The sequence below is a fragment of the Brachionichthys hirsutus genome, chromosome 8 (genome assembly GCF_040956055.1).
Source record: "Brachionichthys hirsutus isolate HB-005 chromosome 8, CSIRO-AGI_Bhir_v1, whole genome shotgun sequence".
NCBI lineage: Eukaryota > Metazoa > Chordata > Actinopteri > Lophiiformes > Brachionichthyidae > Brachionichthys > Brachionichthys hirsutus.
Window position 1 is genome coordinate 7,618,532 of NC_090904.1, and position 19,163 is coordinate 7,637,694.

Below are 19,163 nucleotides of genomic sequence, written 5' to 3' on the forward strand. Positions count from 1 at the left end.
ATGTGTATCTAGCACATAACTTAAACCAGAAATCACTTGCAGAATCCCCAATTTGTAGTGAGTGTGGGAATTAACTCTTTCCTATGCTGTGTGTATGGGGTGTAGCCCATGCACACAGCACTATTGTGCCAGTCCACCTTAAGAGGCAGCTTGTTGTGGAGAGAGCAGGGGGGAGGCCTCCATAGCACATGCCTGGCTCTTTAAGGCGGACTGGGGAAGTTAAGTTTAGTTAAAGGTGCATGCGTTCAAATATTTGCCAGACATCACCACAGCGTCCTGGGAAGCATTTTGTGCATTGCTTCCTTTCCTGTGTTTCGGTTTTAAATGGTTGAACCTGGAACCTGTAGTGTGGTTCTATTTCTATAGACACATCCATATAGAGATTATGTGAGGTCAATAGATGGATGAATGTATAAATACTTTTATTGTCCCCCCAAAGGGAAATTCAGGGCTTCGTCATTCCTACAGGCACAGGGAATTTAAAAGACGGAATGAAACAGAAATAGAAGAAAAAATCTAAACAAGTTAAAAAAGGCCAACAAAATTATAAAGGCGATAATGATCAGACACAATCAGAAAAAATGAATAGGTAGGTATTCATATATTCGTAATTTACAGTATTATATACATATATATATAGCACATGTAGAAGTTTTAATAGCCACATATGAAACATCAGACAGATATTTATTTTGATGCGTTAACGCATCACAGACTCGGCAGGCGGTCGTTTGATGTCCGACCGCGAGGAGCCGCGCTGTTTGGGGCCTCTGCTTCCGTCAGCCTGTGGTTATCTCATCGGATAAACACGGTCGAGTTGCCTTGCGTTGCGCGAAGGCGTGTGGTTCGAGGCTGTGCAAGCTGTAACGAACTAATATCGATTTGGATTTCAACTGGATCAATAGTAATAGTACTGTTTCGCAGGTGCTGGAGAACTTGTTTTTTTTTTTTTACACCGAAGCCTCCGTGGCTTTTTCACCCTGAAATAATAAGCAGACGTCAGACCTCTCTTAGCTCGTTGCTGCTGTTTTTTTTTATCGGAATCTAATCAGCATTGTTTGCGGGATTGCGGTGCTGTTGCGTGTAGCATGTAGCTCAGTAAAGTGCGTGCTGGTGGTAGATGTTTTAGTTTTGAACGCCGTGCCTTGGCGGAAAAGGAGAGGGATTTCCTTTTATTTAAGGTAGCATGACGGGATCCAGAGCCATCAAGCTAGCTAGCTAGTTAGCTAGCATCAGCACAGTCATTAGCTACCTTCGTGTAAACGCAATTATTTGACTATAGCTTTGATTTATGTTATCCTGTGAGCAAAATGTAACTCTAAACGGCTTAAGTATACAATTTAAAGTTTGATATCTAATTAGTCTTCGACTGTGTTGAATACACTTTGATGACAGCGGTTGCTAGCCAGCTAACTAGCCTTATGTGCTACGGCAACACTGCCTCGTTAGCATGCTAACCACGTAGACGCTATTATTAATCGGGGACATCAAGTCGGGCAAATATGTTGGTGTCTAGAATAGATCGGGGTTTCTCGGTCAAATGTATCTTTCATGTCGTGCCACCGTGGCCTTGGCTGTTAGCTGCACCGCGTTGTGTTTGAGCGCTATTCTCGTCTTTGCAGGTCCGACTGACGATGAACGAGCAGGAAGGTGGGGTCGTCTCGTTCGACGAGTACGTGCGGCAGAAAGCCCGCACCGTGCCTCAGCACAGGATGAAGGATTTCTTGGAGTCTCTTGCGAAAGGGCCGGAGGTGCTGCAGGAATTCACCCAGCAGGGAGGGGCCGCCGCCGCCGCCGCCGCCCCCACCACCACGACCATGGTGTACCAGCAGCAGGGAACCGACTGCATCTACACGGACAGCACTGAGGTTGCTGGCTCGCTCCTGGAGCTGGCTTGTCCGGTGAGAGCTGGGCTTTTGATTTATTTTTTGTTCCAGATGTTGAAGTGGCCTGGCCGAACATTCTCGTCTTGTTGCAGGTGACCTCCGCGGACATTTCCCCTCATCTGACTGTGCATCACGAGTCGGAGCCACAGCTTCACGTGCAGGTTAGTTTACGTGACAATAGTAAACCAACTCTTCTATTCAGTTCAGGAATTCATACTGTGGAAGTAAGAATTTCTGTTGCTAAAGCTTTTTTAGGCAATTCCAAATCGACAATTTTAAAGGTAAATTCATGCAATTTTTTAAAAGGAAACATCGGTTTACTTGTATATTACATTCCTTATAGTTATTAGACCCCCTGCGCCACAAGATACAAGATACATGGCTCGTGTGTTAAAACGGGATCATTCGTTCAAGAAACAAAAGATACAGTTCTCAAATAAATGTAACCTTTTTTTTTTTTATCCTGATGCATGTTTACTGTTGACTCTCTGTCATTCCCTCCTCCTCTGACAGGTTCAGATTGAGGAACAGCAGGGCCAGGTTCTTCAGGTGGTCTCCCCTTCTCAGCAGGACCTGCAGGGAATCTCGACAGCCCAACTTGTTCAGCATGGACAGCTAACGGAGGAGCAGCAGCAGCAGGTACAGGACCATATTTAGTTGCACGCATTGATAAGTGTTGCTGGTTTTGTGACTGCGTCAGCTGTGTGCCACAGATCCAGGCACAGTTGGTCGCAGCCGTAGCTGGAGGTCAACAAACACAGCTACAAGGGACGCAGCACATTCAGCTCGTAGGAGGCCAGCAGATTCAACTTCAGGCTGGCCAGCAGATTCAGCTGCAGGGTGGCCAGCACATTCAACTCTCAGGGGGGCAGCAAATCCAGCTAGAGGGGGCCCAGCCAATTCAGTTACCAGTGGGGCAGCATATCCAGCTGCAAGATGGCCAACAGATCCAGATCCAAACCATAGAGGCCATGTCTCCGTCACTGCACCAGGACTCGCTCAGGGATGCAGAGAGGAGGTCGGTGTCGACTGTTCTGCAGCCCGCCAAGAAGCGTAAAGTCGATGTCCCTCTTGCTGTGTCTTACTCCGTTCAACAGGGCCAACAGGTGGCTACGGTTCTAACCATCCCTCAAGGGCAGCAGCAAAGCTACGTGTCCCTACGGCCAGACTTGCTCACAGTTGACAGCACTCAATTGTACAGCACTACCGGGACAATCACAGGTCCCTCCGGTGAGACCTGGACCATCCCCGTGTACTCCGCCCCCCAGCAGCAGGGTGTAACTCACATTGCCATACCACAGGAGACTTACAACGCAGTGCAAGTCACCGCCGCCAACGGTAAGGACAAAATGTCCCAGAGCCCCTCGTCAAGGTCTGCAGACGTGCAGTCGGCCTCGTCTGGGACGCAGGAAGAACTCGTGCAGACCCTGTTCCCAGCGCAGTTCATGAATGGGAACCTTCACATCCCGGTAGCAGTGCAGACTGTAGGGGGGACTTACAACACGACACAATCGGTGCACATATGGGATCCGAATCAACAGCAGGACCAGGGAGAAGAGGGACAAGAGCAGCAGCTCCATTTGCAGGTTGGGACACACGTTTCCCTCGCAGCCATGCTGCAGACTGTGTGTTTAGAACTGAATGTATTCTGGGCTCAGCACCCAGTTTTTCGCAGTTAATGTACTTTATGTTAAAATTGATTAAGGGTGGGGGTAATATGCACCATTTTTAATCATTTTAGAAGAACTAGGGTTTAGAACTCGTCAGAAACGAGTGTCTCCGTAGGTAATGCACTTAGAAACATGAGATGTGTCTGTCCATGCTGGTAACGACAGAAGATCCTTTGGTATCTGACTGAATTTTATAGTACTTATGATCTTGTTTGAAATATTGATTTGAAACTCACGATTGAGGCTGTTTTCTATTAAGTAAGTGGGATCGCACCCGTCAGACTGTAGACCTCCATCAACGCCGAACGTTTGTCATTTAGGTTTCAGGGCTTTGCTGGCTCATTCTCCATCCCATATTGTGACATTTGTTATCGAGCTGCTTTGTCATCATGATGCCCTCTTCCTCAGAACGCATTAACGTTAAAATTTTTTTGTTTTTGTGAAGGCTCATTTAGAGGCAGAGGCTCAGGCTGAACCCCCCACAGAGATTCTGGTTCCCGTCTGTCTGAAGCCAGACGAAGGCCTGGAAGTTTGGCGCCTTTGGGTGCAGCGAAAAAATGCCGAGCTAAACAAGCAGGAAAAGACAAAGCTTGCACCAATAGGACGTTAGTCAACTGATTACTATATACACGATACTGATTACCTGTCATCACATGCTACAAAAGCCACTGGCAGCAAGAAACGGCGTTCTTTTTTTTTTTATTCCTCTGCATATTCTGTTTTAAACATGCTGAAAATGAAAGAATTTCCCAACACTGATTCAAAACCTCCGGCTTCTGCATCTGTGCGTCCGTCCAGGTCGGCAGCCCCTTCGTTTTCAAGAAGATTTGGTATCGAGTGCTGTCGCTGAGCTGAACTTGGGTCTTTCCCTGATGACACAGGAGGCACGAGGAGCAGACGAAGAACAGTTTGCCTCCGATGTTTTATATTATGTTTTCTTGTGTATACAAAAGGTTAGTCTCCCCCATTTTATTTTCTCAGTTTGTGTCACGCAAAGAGATTTGTTTTGTTTTTTGTCTTGAGCCTCAGACTGTGCATTTCTTTTTTGCAGTATCTCTGTGAGAATGGGCGAGTGGATGATGTTTTCTCTGATCCATATTATGCACGTTTTTGTGAGAGTTTACACACAATCCTGGCTGGCTGGAAACCCAGTGTCCATCCTTTAGGTAAGACGGCAGCAACATGTCCAGTCCTGTGTTGGTGATGGCTGAAGAGAAACTATTAACTCCTCGTGCGTTCTCATCTTAGGTTATGTCATTCCCAGTCACGTGACCGAGGAGATGCTGTGGGAGTGTAAACAGCTCGGTGCACATTCGCCAGCCACATTGCTCACAACTCTGATGTATTTCAACACAAAGTGAGTGATGACCTCGCCAGAACTGATTCTCCTTAATTACTCAAGACAATAGTTTTTATTTAAACGTATCTTTGTCGCAGGCATTTCCGACTGATGACACCCGAGCAGCACCTGAAAGTAGCTTTCACGAAGGTCGTGAGACACACGAGGAAGAACCCTGTTAACGCCAAGGACAAAGCGACCAGCATCCGCCTTCTCAAAGGACAAGGTCCACACAGCGCTGGGCCGAAAGGTGCTCCAAGCAGTCGGCCTTATGGGCGATGTGTCGCTATAGAATTGCTGGAGCTGACCTGCCGTGACGTCTGTTTCAGGAATGGATGATATGTTCGAAGAGCAAGTCGAGGACGCAGAAAATCCTCTCCGCTGCCCCATCAAGCTTTATGACTTTTATCTTTTCAAGTGGTGAGTGGACACGCCAGCGAATAAATCCTGTGAAACTTGACAAAGCCTCACTACATACCTTAAAAAATAAATAATAATAATTATGTTCAATTTCCTTTTCTAGCCCTCAAAGTGTTAAGGGACGCAACGATGCCTACTACATGACCCCGGAGCCTGTTGTTGCACCTAACAGTCCAATGTGGTACTCGCCTCAGCCCCTCTCAAATCGGCAGATGGAGCACATGCTTTCCCGCATCATCGTAGTCCGAGAGATCCAGGAAATCATCAGTGCCACTTCAGACATGAGCTAAACCGAGTGGACCTGTGGGATTCGTTTGTCAGTCGCTGGCTATGCTGTCGCCGGCCTCGTTGACCTTCTGGGATAACATCGGACAACTTCCAAAATAACGGCCATCTCTCTGGGAAAAGTGTGTCATGGCAGCAAATATTTTTTTGTGTTTTCGTCTCATGGTAGGCTATTCGTCCTCTCGACTCCCTTTTAAATTGAGGGAGGAGCTGGTCCCACCACTGCTCCTGGCCTGCAATGGTAACTTTTCCTGTTAGTCTTATTACTATGAAATGAATATATTCAACCCTTCATTAGTCACACACCTTTAACCTTCCAGTATAATGTCACTTTACTGAATGAGGACTTTTTGTTTTTTTGTATACTGACTGCCTTTTGGTTCATGTATGTTCAAAGCTGAAGATCTTGTGCCTGTTTTTTCAAATAAGACTATTTACATTTGTGGATTATTGAGTGAGATGAATCTCAGATACAAGGTCAAGTGCTATTTTCTATTCATTTGGGGGAATGGAAACATTTTTCTCAGGTCAAAGCTTGTTATTTGAACAAAGGATATTTGGCAACATATTCCTGTGTAAAGTTTAAATATAGATTATTAAACAGGATATGCAGATGGGAGACCTCTCGTTTAGTCAATGCAATAGACTTCCTCGGATCAAAAACCAATTCTGTGGAACTAAGACCTGAAGTGAGGATTAGTTAGTTGTTGGTCTTTTTAAAACTGCAGTATTCTTAGTCTGGATATGTCTGCCTAATAACTGAAGTACAATTGGATGAACAATACTTGCAAATGTAGTTACTCAATATTGATTGATTTGTTAATATGGCTTATGTATGGCCATTTTACATAACCTCACAATGACAGTTGGACGTTTAGATTCTTTAATTTAAGTGAAACATGGAAAACATTCTTACATGTGGAATTTGGACATCGTTAACACTGAATTGCAAATTCTTTTTTGCACAAGGTGGTGATTCAGTCCTTGTTATCAGGAGAAGTCAGCTGCAGTCGCTGCAACGTTTGTGCCAAGTATTTAGGCAAAGGGCAGGACACGTTGATGTCAGCTCCACTCGATCCTGGCAGCGTCAGCTGTCTAGCAAGCAAATGAAGAGGAAGATGTCGGGCCTTGCTCTGTTCCAAGCCAAGCTTTCCCAGAATATGTTCTGATAATTTCTGTTGCAGAAACCAAACGACACAAAAAAAAAAACAGTCACTGAATAAAGTCAGTCCTATCACTCACATTTGATATTATAGACAAGCGCAAGCAACAATATTCCCTTTCCTCAGGTCACATATTAGAGCGAAATGAAAAAGGTGCTGTTTGGTAAACTTATGTTAGGTTTGAAGAGTACAACCATAAAATCAATGAGAATAAGAACTAGAAAAGCACCCAGAGAGCTCAGGCCTCCACCAAGTAGCTCGTTCCCCTCCTAATTAGATTTACACCATCCAAATGGTGATCTGGATCATCAAAAGGTTATAAATTATTCTTGGTATCTTTATGCACCAACCATGAAAAGTGAATGGGAGTCAATATTTTGTTCGTTTTTAATCCGTAAATGGAGTCTTCAATGTTAAAATCAAATAAAAATCATATTCTGGATCGGATCCGGATGAGATTCGGCGGTGAGATCGAGGCTCCCACCTTTCATAAACATCGGTCAGTAATCAACTGAGATAATGAACACATTTTGGAGCTCTTGACTGCAACGTTAACGGAGATTTCATACTGGCCCATGATCCAGGATCTCTTCTGGATCATCATCCATAATTTAATCATCTGTTCCTGGTAACATTCCCAACATTTCCTGAAAATGTCATCAAGATCCATCTAGAACGTTTCGAGTTATCTTGCTAAGTAGTCATTAACTAATTACTGCAAACCTAGTACTTCCCATGTTACATCTCAACAAACATGCCAACTTATGTGTTGACATCGGGACTGCTTTAATCTCTCACGCCATTTAAAAACTTGTAAACATTTTACCTGGGGTGCCAGTTTATTCCAGTGGGAATATTTGTGGTCACCAAGAATGGGGCATGCCAAAGCTAATGCCATGTGAACCCTCATCTGATGCTTCACACCTGTGGGCACAAGAACAAGTAGAAAACATCTTAAAAATAAATGTAACAGATTCGAGAGTCATTTCCCCGTTGCGAGTCCCCAAAACGCTTCCTTACTAGTTAAAGGCTGGAGCTCAACAAGGCTGCAGCCACTGCTGCTATTCAAGACCCTGTACTTGGTCACTGCAGGGTGGGCCTGCCGATGGGCGCGGACTTTGGTCACGCCACCACCGGAATCCTTCATTCTGAAAACAGGACTTAGAGTCATCTGAAATAAAGAAAAGACGTACAGCGATATGAGAACCTGTCCACTACTGATACGGACAGTCCAACAATAACGGTAAAATGATTCAGCGGCTAGTAATGTATGCGACTCTGCATCCAGCACTAGCTGCAGCAGAGGACAGGCACCTTATAGTGTGGCCGAGAGCCGGTGACCTCCCTCTCTATGATAGGAATATCAATCACTCCTATAGAAGGCACAGGCACGCCGACTGTGATGACCCTGAGCAGGAAAAGTGAATACGTTAAATATGATGTGAAACTAAGAAGCGTTTCACTTATTTTTTTAGCCCTTGCTCGTACTGCGTATTGTATCTTACCAATACTTTTTCTGTATTTGGTTATTCCTGTTAAGGTCGAGTATGTGCTCCACTACTGCTTCACTCCTGGCCAGTAGAAGAGCTCCGGGTGTCTCCTTCTCCAGTCCGAGAGAGGGGAGTAGCTTAGAGCTACACTTGATCTTCGACCCCTCCATCAGTTTAGATAGAACAGGAAGCACAGAGCAGATGGATGTGCCCCCACAGTCATCTAAGAGAGGGGGAACAGCATCAAATGTACACCTATTCACATCAGCATCATTTGGATGTAGTTGGCATAGGAATAGATGTATATATTATACACTTTTTAGTGGGTATAATAGTGTAGAAACATGGGAAAAGTGAGTTTTTTCATATTATGGGACCTTTAATAGTCGGCTAACAGAACTCCTGATTCTGTACTCAAACTCAAACTGGAATATATTAATGTTTCGTGAACTGCGAGTTCTTGTTGGTTTACCTCGAACTGGAACGCCATAAGGTTTGTTGATGACGACTACATCTTGATCCTTGTACAGCACGCTTCTGTGGAGGTGTTTGGCGAGCACGTTCGGGTGGACATGCTGTAGCTGCAGACTGAACCGCTTTAGCTCCATCACCCTCTTCTGTTGAGCAGACAATGGAGGATCTGCCTCCGTCTGCGTCTTCGAATTCTCCTGCCGGATCTTCCGTGCAAGATCCAGCGCAGTGAGCCGAGGTTTCTCTCCCGTGCTTCTTTGAGGGTCTTCCCGGCCGATGGCCTGGACCCTTCTGATGGATGATGCCGTCCCCAGGCACCGACCGTGTGTTGTCCTTACTTTGGCCAGAGAGGAGATTATGTTCATAGCATCACTGCAGGCTACACGTCTGTAATTATTCATATCGCCGACCTTTCAGCCTGAAGGTTTGGAAACAATCCCTACCGGAAGTGTTTACTAATGAGCCCGTCCGCCTTTGAACTACATCCGGGGTGCAGCGACTACATCCCGGATCCAGCTTTATTAATAAGATTTAATAATCGTCACAGCTAAAAAAGATAATATATACAAAAATATAATGTTTCAAAAATGCAGTAGTAGTTTGAATGTAAACGCATTCATCAAAAATAATCCTCATTTGATATGTGGTTATTTAAATCTTTTTTTTTGCTCGCATAATGTTTTGCCATGCTACTAAAAAACATGTTGTTGTTTTTATTAAAGGCCCGAGTGGTACCTGAAACACCCTGTATGCTGTACTGTACTTACTTTTCAAAACAGTTTTACAATAAATATGCTGTAAATTCATATCCAACATCCTGCGTAACGTGTGTCGTCATTTCCTTTTTCTAACAAAAGACGCGCTTGTTTCACCTTTCGGAGAACACCGCCCCCCTGAGGGGGATTTTTAAAAACAACACGGTAACGCCGAGCTGCGTAATGGTCGCGCGTAGTACAGCGAATCTTGGTTTTATTGTCGTTCTGAGAAAATATGTGTTTTTAAGTCTCGCAACTCGACAACCTTTCTCGTGCATTGCTCATTTAAGGTTTTACTACCACTAAAAGGAGCGGATGAGGAGTTACGGTAAATATTACACGTGTGTGCGTTAATCTTTCGCTGCAGACATGAAGATTACGGACAGCGTGTTGCGAAGTTTCAGGGTTGCTCGGACCTACCGGGAAAATTCAAAGAAAGTGAATTGTGTGGACTTCAGCTCAAATGGTGAAAATGCAATATCAAGCAGCGACGACGATTGCATTGTGTTATATGACATTCGGGACGGGAAGTAAGTAATCGGTGTTTTAGCCTTGAATGCTTTTAGTTCTCATCGTACAGCTGTAGAATTATAACAATTATTGTGTATATATATTTCAAAGGAAAGAAATATACCAAGAGCATCAGCATCGACGCCTCACAGAATTAGCAGCCGTGTAATTAACCTAATATTGATAATAACTCATCTGAACAGTTACCATGTTGCTGTTAATACAAGTCTAGATGCTCTGTCAAACAGTAATTCAAATACAGTAAAGCAAAAATGTCCAAATGCCTTTGACGGTTAAGATGAAAAATGTTTGGATCAAAAAACACAGGAAGAAAAGCGATATATCTGCTCCATCAAATCGACTGATCGGTGTACAGTGTGGTTTCAGAGTAAAAGAGTCTGGGAACTGCATCCGTGTCAGACTTGCCCCCCTTTGAAAATGTGTGGTGCATTATTATGTGCCACGTATGACAACAGAGACCTTGGATTGTAAAGCAGCTCAAATCATATATTAATAACAATGTGTGTCCTGTCCTCTCTTCCAAATGCTTCATGAGTCAAAATAAGAGGTGACAGTGACAAACAAGAAGCTGTTCTCGAAAGAAACCTTTGCAGTTCCACATCGTGCTTCAAAAGGCGATGAAATGATTGGTGTGAATTTCCTGTCCTTTCTCAGACCTAAAAGGACCCTGTACAGCAAGAAATATGGAGCAGACCTTATCCGCTATACACACGGAGATGCGCAGAATGTGGTTTACACCTCCAATAAGAAGGATGGTAATAACTCTGTACCCACACAACATTCTAGATTCTAGATCATGAAACTAATGTGTGGGTTTCTGTCTTATAGATACCATTCGATACCTTTCACTCACCGACAACAAATACATCAGGTATTTCCCAGGCCACACTGCAAAGTGAGTAAAAGCACCAGTTTCATGTATGTTGTTGTATAACACTTGTTTATTGTTTAAACAGCTCAAAGAAGCTGCATTGTGTGTGTTTTTTTTTTATTTTATTTTGAGGCATATGCTAATTCATGTTTGTATTTTTTTATATCATCATGACATACTAATTAAAGTACTGGAACGCATATGTTGCCATTGATAATCAGTGGTTTACAAGTACCTGCCAGGTTGATTTCTGGTGAGGAAGAAACTGTTATCCAAACATCATCAAGTGGTTTTGTCCTCTCCTCGTTTTACTTTACTTCATTTTCAATCATGGCATATTTCTTAATGCTTAAAGTTACTACATTATTTTGTGTGTTTGTGTGTGTGTGTGTGTGTGTTTCCAGAGTTATTGCTCTCTCCATGTCACCAGTGGATGATACATTTATCTCAGGCTCATTGGATAAGACCATCCGGATCTGGGATCTACGCTCTGAAAACTGTCAAGTGAGTGGTCTGGTAATAAACATGAAGAGGACACTTTTCTCTGAATGTAATCTCTTTAATACGGAATCACAGCTGCTTCTACTACTGATATTGCTTTAGATCTGGATCTACTAGATTACCACAAAGCTACCACTTCATATACCGGTAGTTCTTTTTACCTATATATATTATAACACTTGTCCTTTTACCACTGGGTGTCCCCAGACCTGCTTTAAAACCACTTGCATCTTTCCTCTCGGGTGAAACTGGACTAATGTGCACTGACTGAAATAGTAATCTAAATATAATCCCATAAATAAAGATTAAATGGAAGGAGAAACATTGGAAAAACCTGACATGCACCCCCGTCATCAAATAGGAAGGCATAAAAAAGGTGATAAAATCCAGACTTCTCATTCTCTACGTTTGAGTTGATGTGATTGTGTTTGTTTCAGGGCCTGACTAATCCACTAGGAAAGCCTGTTTGTTCCTTTGATCCTGAGGGGCTGATATTTGCTGCCGGGGTAGAATCGCAGGCCATCAAATTATATGACCTTCGGGGTTTTGAAAAGGTAAAATAAGACACATACATTTACATTATTCATATGTCACAACAGCATATTAAGCAAAGCGCCCAGAATACCCATTCATGAAAAAGAATATATGTATGTACTGTATATATACAGAATATGCAACAACAATAAATGTCCAGGAAATTCACTTTATGAAGTAATATAAATATTAAGACGAAGGGTAAAGAGCAGCAAGACAGATTCCACAGGGCGCGGAAGGGAAGTACATGTACAAGGTTGTAAGTGTTAATCGAATAATGTTCAGTCAAAGCCTGCATGCATGTAAACGCCTGCTTTGCCGCTTCCTGTTTTATAACCTTAATATTTTTGGTTAAAGGGTCCATTTACCTCCTTTGAGACAAGATTCAGTCGACTCTGTGACTGGACTGGACTCAAGTTCAGTAACGATGGGAAACAGATTCTCATTTCCACCAATGGGGGGGTGATCCGGATCCTGAACGCTTTCAACGGATCTGTGCTGCACACTTTTTCTGTAAGACCTACACATTCCTGAAACCGCCTGTTGTTACATTCGCACAGTTACGTGTAAGTAGCTGAAGGCGAGTCCCATCCTCTATCCTCTCTGATTTTTAAGGGCTACAACAACAGCAAAGGTATTCCCTTGGAGGCCTGCTTCACTCCTGACTCGCAGTTTGTCATGATTGGTGAGTCCACACCTTTTTTGTGTCTTTTTTTTTTTTTGCCTCTTCCTTTGAGGTCTGTGTATAAATGCATAGTTTTTGTTCAGGCTCAGAGGATGGAAGAGTCCATGTCTGGAGCACTGAGAGTGGCATGAAGGTGGCCGTGCTGGATGGCAAACATCCAGGACCCATCAACACTCTGCAGTTTAACCCCCGATATATGACGTTTGCTAGTGCCTGCAGCAACATGGTGAGAGCGAGGGCGTGTACAGTAGCTAGCGACGGACGACCTGCCGTGAACAGAGTGCTCATCCATCCTCTCTTCTTCTCCAAACAGACGCTTTGGCTCCCGTGTGTCGATAACTTATAGAAGGATGCTGCCAAAGCGAGTCCTTTACTGATGCCGAACACACTCAGGCCTTCCACTAATGAGAACCTCCTGGAAGTTTTTTTTTTTTAATGGGGGGGGGGGGGGTGCTATTTTAATACTTTATGTTCAAAATTTTACCTGCTGTATTTTTTTTTTAATGTTTCATGCCATTTTTTTCCACTTACCCTTTATTAAGTTACTGTTATTTTTAGTATTCTATTCAAGTATTACCACATTTCTTGATGTTTCGTGTGTATTTTACTAATTTGCAGCATTTTATTGTGTAAATATTTTATAATAAATGTTTTTTTTAAATGAATCTTGAGACTACTGTTTTCCCCTTTTTCACATCCTTACTTCACAGACATCCACACAAACGGAGAAGTCGTATATATTGTTATCTATGTGTGGCCCTATGGTACCCTGGCGACGCATCCGGGGTGAATCTCGCCCGTAGCCAGCTGGGATAGGCTCCAGCAACACTCCTATGGATGAATATTTTGCATGTCTGTACAAAAATGGCCGCCGCTAATAAAATCCTTTATTGCGAATGTTACAATCTATTTAGCTCGATCCAAATCTATCTGCCTATATATCTCAAAATGACACAAGATAGATTCATAAATGTAAATAGTACAGTAATCTGTGAACCTGTGAGAAATGCAGGCAGGATTCATCCTGAAAGGGGGGGGGGGGGGTTATATTGAATAATGTATAGATGGTTGGGTTGTGTCCTCACCACTGAGTGAATAATGGATGATCCCATCACAGGTAACCTCACGGGCACACACTTATCTTTCTCTCACCTACCTTGGTACCTTGGCGACAGATATGAGGAGTGACTGTTCAAGCTTTTGGTACATATAATGCACACAGTCCAACATTTGTAACCCAAACGCCCATTTCCTGCTGGGCTGATAACATTCTTTTTGTCAATAGCTGGTTAGGGATCCGTTATTCTGACTCTCCAGCCATCATTTTGAGCTCTTGGCCTCCCACTTTAGGATAAAGTCATAAAAAAAAAACATCATCCCCAATCCTGTTCTCACCTTTCATTAAATACATCAAAGTGTTTCTATTCTATTTTAAAATGAGGCACCTTTCCACAAATAATAAACTTCCCTAATTCTCACTCGGTTCAACAATGTTGAGATGAAAGCGGTGAAATTCTTACTTAGTGTCACCTTTCCCGTGACCAGCTGGCTGGAATTGGATCATGCCCTGTGCTGCTTGGCCACTACGTGAATGAATGAGTAATAAAATGTCGTTACCGGTGGCACACTGACAGAATCTGAACAATGGCCACTGATGTCAAGAGTACTGGGCTTCAGCAGAGCCTCCCTACACTCCAGAACAGCATGTTCCTTGGGAGAGGCTCTCCCACCGAGACTTAAAGTTGTGGCCAATCGATACGCAACGTTCTAGGTCGGCGGTTCAGGTGGCATATCCACTGACGGACACGTTATTACTCATCAGCCACAGTTCCGCAGATTGTATTTCAAGTGCTAGGAATCTCCCGAGTCACCCTTGTGGCGTTTATGTCACTGGTGTGCGTGGGGTCCATCCGGCTGCCACAGTACAGCGGTGGCATTTCCTGCTGAGGGAGAGGATTGACGACCGAGACCTGGAAACGACTTGCCAAAAGATGTCCCACCAAACTGGAATTAATGGTAAGTTCATTTCTATTTAAAGGGCAGCATTCTCATGCTTTTGTGTTCATGACTAGATGTCTCCAAATTCAGTTCAAGTGATACTTGAAAATTATTATTATTTTATTTTGAATTTTTTTATTGAGCAATTCCATGACAGACAATATTGACAATCAGCAAAAAAAAAAAAAAAAGGTATTGCCACTGATTTATCCTGGAGAAAAGTCTTGATATTTCTAATGTGGGCATACAGATCAATGCGTACTAACAATATAATAAATGTAATATAATATTCATACTGACACACCTGTGTTGAATAAAGTCAGTAACGTCAACTCGATAATGTCAGTGAAGTCTTTGGAACATGAAACGTCTCTAAGCTTTTAAGTCCCGTTGACTTTATTCAACACAGAAGATCAGCCGTGACCTGGATCTGAGTATCTCCAAAGACCTAACAGAGCTGATGCATGCTGAGGACGTGGGCATGCAAGTTACTGATATTTACCACCTTCTGTCCATAAGTGCATATCATAAGCGATGCCCATAAATGCTTGTAACGGCATTCGGTAATTGGAGCACGGCGGTGGGGATTGGCTGATAAGTCCCTCTCTCGTCCATTCTCACCTGGTCTTACATCATTTATGAGACTGCCGTGTTTGGTAACTTGTGAGAGAGAAGGTGGGGGGAGTTCTAAGAGATTAATGTGGTTTTCTGTACCAAATAATGAGTCATGGATTTGTTCACTGGGAGGGGATGAGGTTGCCTTGTCCATCTGACTCAAATCAAAACCCGCTGGCGCACATGCCCCTTCGCCCGGGTCACTTTGGGCCCTGGTGTGACTATCTGGCCACGGATCAAGTTTTCTTTCTGAAGTGGCGTCTCGGGTTCTTGGCTACCCTCTACCTCTGTCCTGTCTCATGTGCTTTCAACCCCCAGCCTCCGTTTTGACTCGTCTGCCTTGTCTCTGGTTACTCTAGCAACATTTGAGCTGAAAGAGTTTCTGGCCCGAGCAAGGGGAGGTGCCATCAGATCAATGAAGATAGTCATCAGAAATGGTAAACACGAGAGGCGACTTGTCTTCGGACATATTTGCTTACGAGTGAGTTTTAAAACCGATTCATTCCAAACACAAAGGGGAGATGAGCTTGATGTGCATTTGATGTCCGCAGAGGAGTTGGTGCTAGATCGCTACAGAGAGCCGGCACAGAGCTGGGACGAGGACTACGACCAGTTTCTGCTTCCTCTGCTCACTCCTCAGGAACCCTGCTACGTCCTCTACCGTCTGGACTCCCAGAATGCACAGGGATACGAATGGATTTTCATCACCTGGTCACCTGACCAATCACCAGTATGTCTGAAGGGCTGCCTGACAGCTCAGCAATACGCTCAAATTTAGTCATTCAAAGTTTGCAGCCAAAAATGTCATTGCAAATATAACAAAGTGTTTTAAAACATTGTCTTATATTAAAGTAGATAAATAGCCTCCGTATACAACTTAGATCAAATTGATGTTTCTGCAACACGATCATAAAACATGGGCCAAATGGAAGTTAATATGCAATAGCGTTTATTTGAGGAAAGAGCTTTGTAATTAACTTTGTTTGTATGTTATAACACAAAACCTGTGTTGAAGTCATTCACATGTGATTTAGTATAAATAATTCAAACATTTTTGTTACAGTTCCCATCAAGAAATACTAAAATAGGTCATAAATTGAATTAAACTCTGCATGTATAGAAAAAGCCGCCATACCTAGAATCCACAATCATGTTTGAAGACTCTGAACAACATTTTTCTCTGAAACGTGAAAAGATCTGAAAATTATTAGAACTTTTGTTTCCTCTGTGGGAAAAAAATAGCTTCCAAAGATGCAAATATTGTTACATACATCAGTTTAGCTGGATCCAAGATGTCTCCTACTTCACTGAAAAGCATCTGTTCATTGAAGTATCAAGATTCTACATCACACTATACAGTTTAAAAAAAACATAGAATGATTCAAACTAAATGTTCCAAAATGATCTCTTATATGTTCACATCTTAAACTGCTTATTTAAGCACAGAGAAAAGTCATACATCTTTAAAATCCAAACTTACAAGTGAACAACAAACCAAAAGTAGCTGAAAAATATTAAGTAGAAAACCTTTAGAAGTTATAATAAGCGCTGTTCGTTTCATCCTTCTGTGCCGTGGTTCCCATTAGGTGCGGCAGAAGATGATGTATGCAGCCACCCGTGCCACGCTGAAGAAGGAGTTTGGAGGAGGCCATATTAAAGATGAAATCTTTGGCACAGTTGAGGTTTGTGAAATCCCGCCAGCACAATGGATGGTCGGTAAATCTCGGGCCGCTGGCGATCACGTACCCTCGTTGCAAATTTTGCAGGACGACCTGTGCTTTCAGGGTTACCTGCGACACATGTCCTCTTGCTCCTCCCCGGCCGCTCTCACAGCAGCCGAGCAGAAGCTGCAGCAAATCAAAGTCACAGAGGTAAAGTTAGAAAAATAAAACTGCGCTAATAGACATGCATTAGAACGATTATGTGGTCATTCTATATACTTTCACATTTTATTCACACAGGATAAAGTTGTATGGGTATGTAGAAATTCTTTGTGATACCAATTTAACTGTTTGTCCATTAAGAAAAGAAAAAAAAGGGCTGATTGTAAAACTGTCTCATGTACACAGGAAGAACGTAGAAGAATCGGAACACCAACAACACGAGCAAGGGTTTGTTTCGTCTGCGTGACTCACTGGCATTTAAATCTTTGTCCTATGTTAGAACATGAGTTTGATGCATTATTGTATTTTTTATTTTATTTTTTATCAATCTTGCAGGTTACAATGGAGTTTGGCTTGGACAAACGGGCACAGACAATTCAAGGTCTTGCATTCCCATTACAAGAAGAGGCCAAACGAGCTCTGCAGCAGCTCAAGCAGAGACGCATTAACTACATGCAACTTGTGAGCAAACACAAACACTCTTTTCAGTGAATCTGACTGAAGGCGACGTGACCTCATCAAAGGTTGTTGCTGTATGTTCTACTACAGAGGCTGGATGTAGATAAAGAGACCATTGAGCTGGTTCACACCCAACCTACAGAAACCCGGGAGCTTCCCTACAGGATTCCCACAGATTCCCCCAGATACCATTTCTTCATCTTCAAGCATTCCCACCAGGGTCAGCTGCAGGAGGCGCTGGGTCAGTAGACCGTTTCACGTTAGCTCAGCAGCATATAGTAATCATCATATAATCCCAATCCAGGATCAGAAGTGTTAGGCCCAGCCCGTTCACGAGCACAGCAAGAATGTAGAGCCACAATTAATTAACCCTGAATTTAAGTGACATGGAACAAACCAAACAAAGCTATGCTGGGAATCTGGAGGAACCAGCCATTCAGAAAGTAGAGAGCGCCATCGTGGAAAGGCCACGCCTTTATAGTCGGTGCCGGAGCTGGGATGAATCTCTCTGATGAGGTTGCCATCACAGATGGCACAAGAAGTAAACGCAGAAGCCTAAAGGAAGAAAAGGAAGCAATAATTTCAAATAGATAAGAAGGGAAGCAGACATGGAGTTCAAGCAGAAAAACAAGGCGAGAGAAATGAACAAAATAAAACACCAAACGGAGACAAACGCTGAATAAACTTCTAACTGAAACAGCGAACAACAGATTAAAGAGCTTTAACAGCAGAAATGATTCAGTGAAGGAGCAAACATCTTCTCATTCAAGAAAAGCCTTCCCTCTTGGTGTCTAGTGTTCATCTACTCAATGCCCGGGTACGCCTGCAGTATCAAGGAGCGGATGCTGTACTCCAGCTGTAAGAACCGGCTACTGGATGAGGTAGAGAGAGACTACCAGCTGGAGGTCACCAAAAAGGTCAAATGATGATAATAACTGATTATTATAATATAATAATAGCCGTAGTCGATCACAAACATTGTTTTTCTTTACACTGTTATGTTGATTAAGAATGTTTCCAACTGTTTAGTGATTAATCTGTGCATTATTCTATCATTTCCATGTGGGTAGATGGAGATAGACAGTGGCGATGGCCTGACGGAAGACTTCCTGTACGAGGAGGTCCACCCAATGGAGCACACCTTAAAGCAGGCTTTTACTAAGCCCCGGGGGCCTGGAGGGAAGAGGGGCAACAAGCGCCTCATTAAGGGTGCAGGGGAGAATGGAGAGGAAAGTTAGGCCTTATACAAGCAAACTAGCACCTATCAAGCAACTTGTAATTTCACGTTTCATTTACCTACAGGCAGATAATGCTGAAAAAGGACACAATCCATCCACCTTAAAGTAGATCTCATGTAAATTTCCCGATGTGAGGAAAAAATCTAACTGGCAGTTTGATTTAAAAATATATTTATATTTACCGTATATGTAACTTGTAGAGAAGATTTTAAATGTTTATGGCAAATACCAAAATGAGAATATTTTCATTGCATGCTGTGATGAAGGGATGAGCTGACTGATGTGGGAAAAGGATTTCCTTTCTCGTGGCAAGTTGGGCAAGAAATTTGATGCTACTCTGTTCATACATTCAATATGAAGCAAGAAAGA

The 19,163-nt window shown here is 43.1% G+C and overlaps 3 protein-coding genes across 3 annotated transcripts; 2 read left to right on the top strand and 1 right to left on the bottom strand.

The window, feature by feature from the left end:
* The first annotated feature begins 888 nt into the window (after positions 1 to 888).
* Positions 889 to 6,281, top strand: LOC137898949 (transcriptional regulator QRICH1-like). Its single transcript, XM_068743001.1, has 12 exons — positions 889 to 924; positions 1,623 to 1,901; positions 1,979 to 2,047; positions 2,400 to 2,525; positions 2,600 to 3,472; positions 4,002 to 4,161; positions 4,355 to 4,509; positions 4,608 to 4,722; positions 4,805 to 4,913; positions 4,994 to 5,145; positions 5,225 to 5,315; positions 5,419 to 6,281. The coding sequence occupies exons 2-12, from the start codon at positions 1,635 to 1,637 to the stop codon at positions 5,603 to 5,605; spliced, it is 2,304 nt and encodes a 767-aa protein (XP_068599102.1). The 5' UTR covers positions 889 to 924; positions 1,623 to 1,634; the 3' UTR covers positions 5,606 to 6,281.
* Positions 6,282 to 6,474: 193 nt separating this feature from the next.
* On the bottom strand, positions 6,475 to 9,273 carry LOC137898690 (pseudouridylate synthase RPUSD4, mitochondrial-like). Its single transcript, XM_068742729.1, has 6 exons — positions 8,726 to 9,273; positions 8,269 to 8,476; positions 8,078 to 8,171; positions 7,784 to 7,934; positions 7,590 to 7,687; positions 6,475 to 6,775 (listed from the first exon to the last, which is right to left on the bottom strand). The coding sequence occupies exons 1-6, from the start codon at positions 9,123 to 9,125 to the stop codon at positions 6,578 to 6,580; spliced, it is 1,149 nt and encodes a 382-aa protein (XP_068598830.1). The 5' UTR covers positions 9,126 to 9,273; the 3' UTR covers positions 6,475 to 6,577.
* A 575-nt stretch (positions 9,274 to 9,848) lies between these two features.
* Positions 9,849 to 18,794, top strand: LOC137898950 (twinfilin-2-like). The gene is made up of 15 exons (XM_068743002.1): positions 9,849 to 10,009; positions 10,665 to 10,765; positions 10,839 to 10,905; positions 11,286 to 11,385; positions 11,820 to 11,936; positions 12,274 to 12,429; positions 12,532 to 12,601; positions 12,685 to 12,827; positions 15,771 to 15,944; positions 16,801 to 16,896; positions 16,981 to 17,085; positions 17,434 to 17,559; positions 17,647 to 17,797; positions 18,352 to 18,473; positions 18,627 to 18,794. The coding sequence occupies exons 1-15, from the start codon at positions 9,849 to 9,851 to the stop codon at positions 18,792 to 18,794; spliced, it is 1,857 nt and encodes a 618-aa protein (XP_068599103.1).
* The last annotated feature ends 369 nt before the right edge of the window (positions 18,795 to 19,163 follow it).

Coding starts and splice junctions, on each gene's coding strand:
- LOC137898949 (XM_068743001.1), top strand. CDS start 1,635: ATGAACGAGCAGGAAGGTGGGGTCGTCTCGTTCGACGAGTACGTGCGG. Junction 4,510..4,607: donor TTTTCTTGTGTATACAAAAG/GTTAGTCTCCCC, acceptor TCTTTTTTGCAG/TATCTCTGTGAGAATGGGCG. Junction 5,146..5,224: donor ACACAGCGCTGGGCCGAAAG/GTGCTCCAAGCA, acceptor CGTCTGTTTCAG/GAATGGATGATATGTTCGAA.
- LOC137898690 (XM_068742729.1), bottom strand. CDS start 9,125: ATGAATAATTACAGACGTGTAGCCTGCAGTGATGCTATGAACATAATC. Junction 8,477..8,725: donor TTATGGCGTTCCAGTTCGAG/GTAAACCAACAA, acceptor CCCCTCTCTTAG/ATGACTGTGGGGGCACATCC. Junction 8,172..8,268: donor CAAATACAGAAAAAGTATTG/GTAAGATACAAT, acceptor TTTCCTGCTCAG/GGTCATCACAGTCGGCGTGC.
- LOC137898950 (XM_068743002.1), top strand. CDS start 9,849: ATGAAGATTACGGACAGCGTGTTGCGAAGTTTCAGGGTTGCTCGGACC. Junction 12,828..15,770: donor CTAGTGCCTGCAGCAACATG/GTGAGAGCGAGG, acceptor TCCGCAGAGGAG/TTGGTGCTAGATCGCTACAG. Junction 16,897..16,980: donor AAATCTTTGGCACAGTTGAG/GTTTGTGAAATC, acceptor CAAATTTTGCAG/GACGACCTGTGCTTTCAGGG.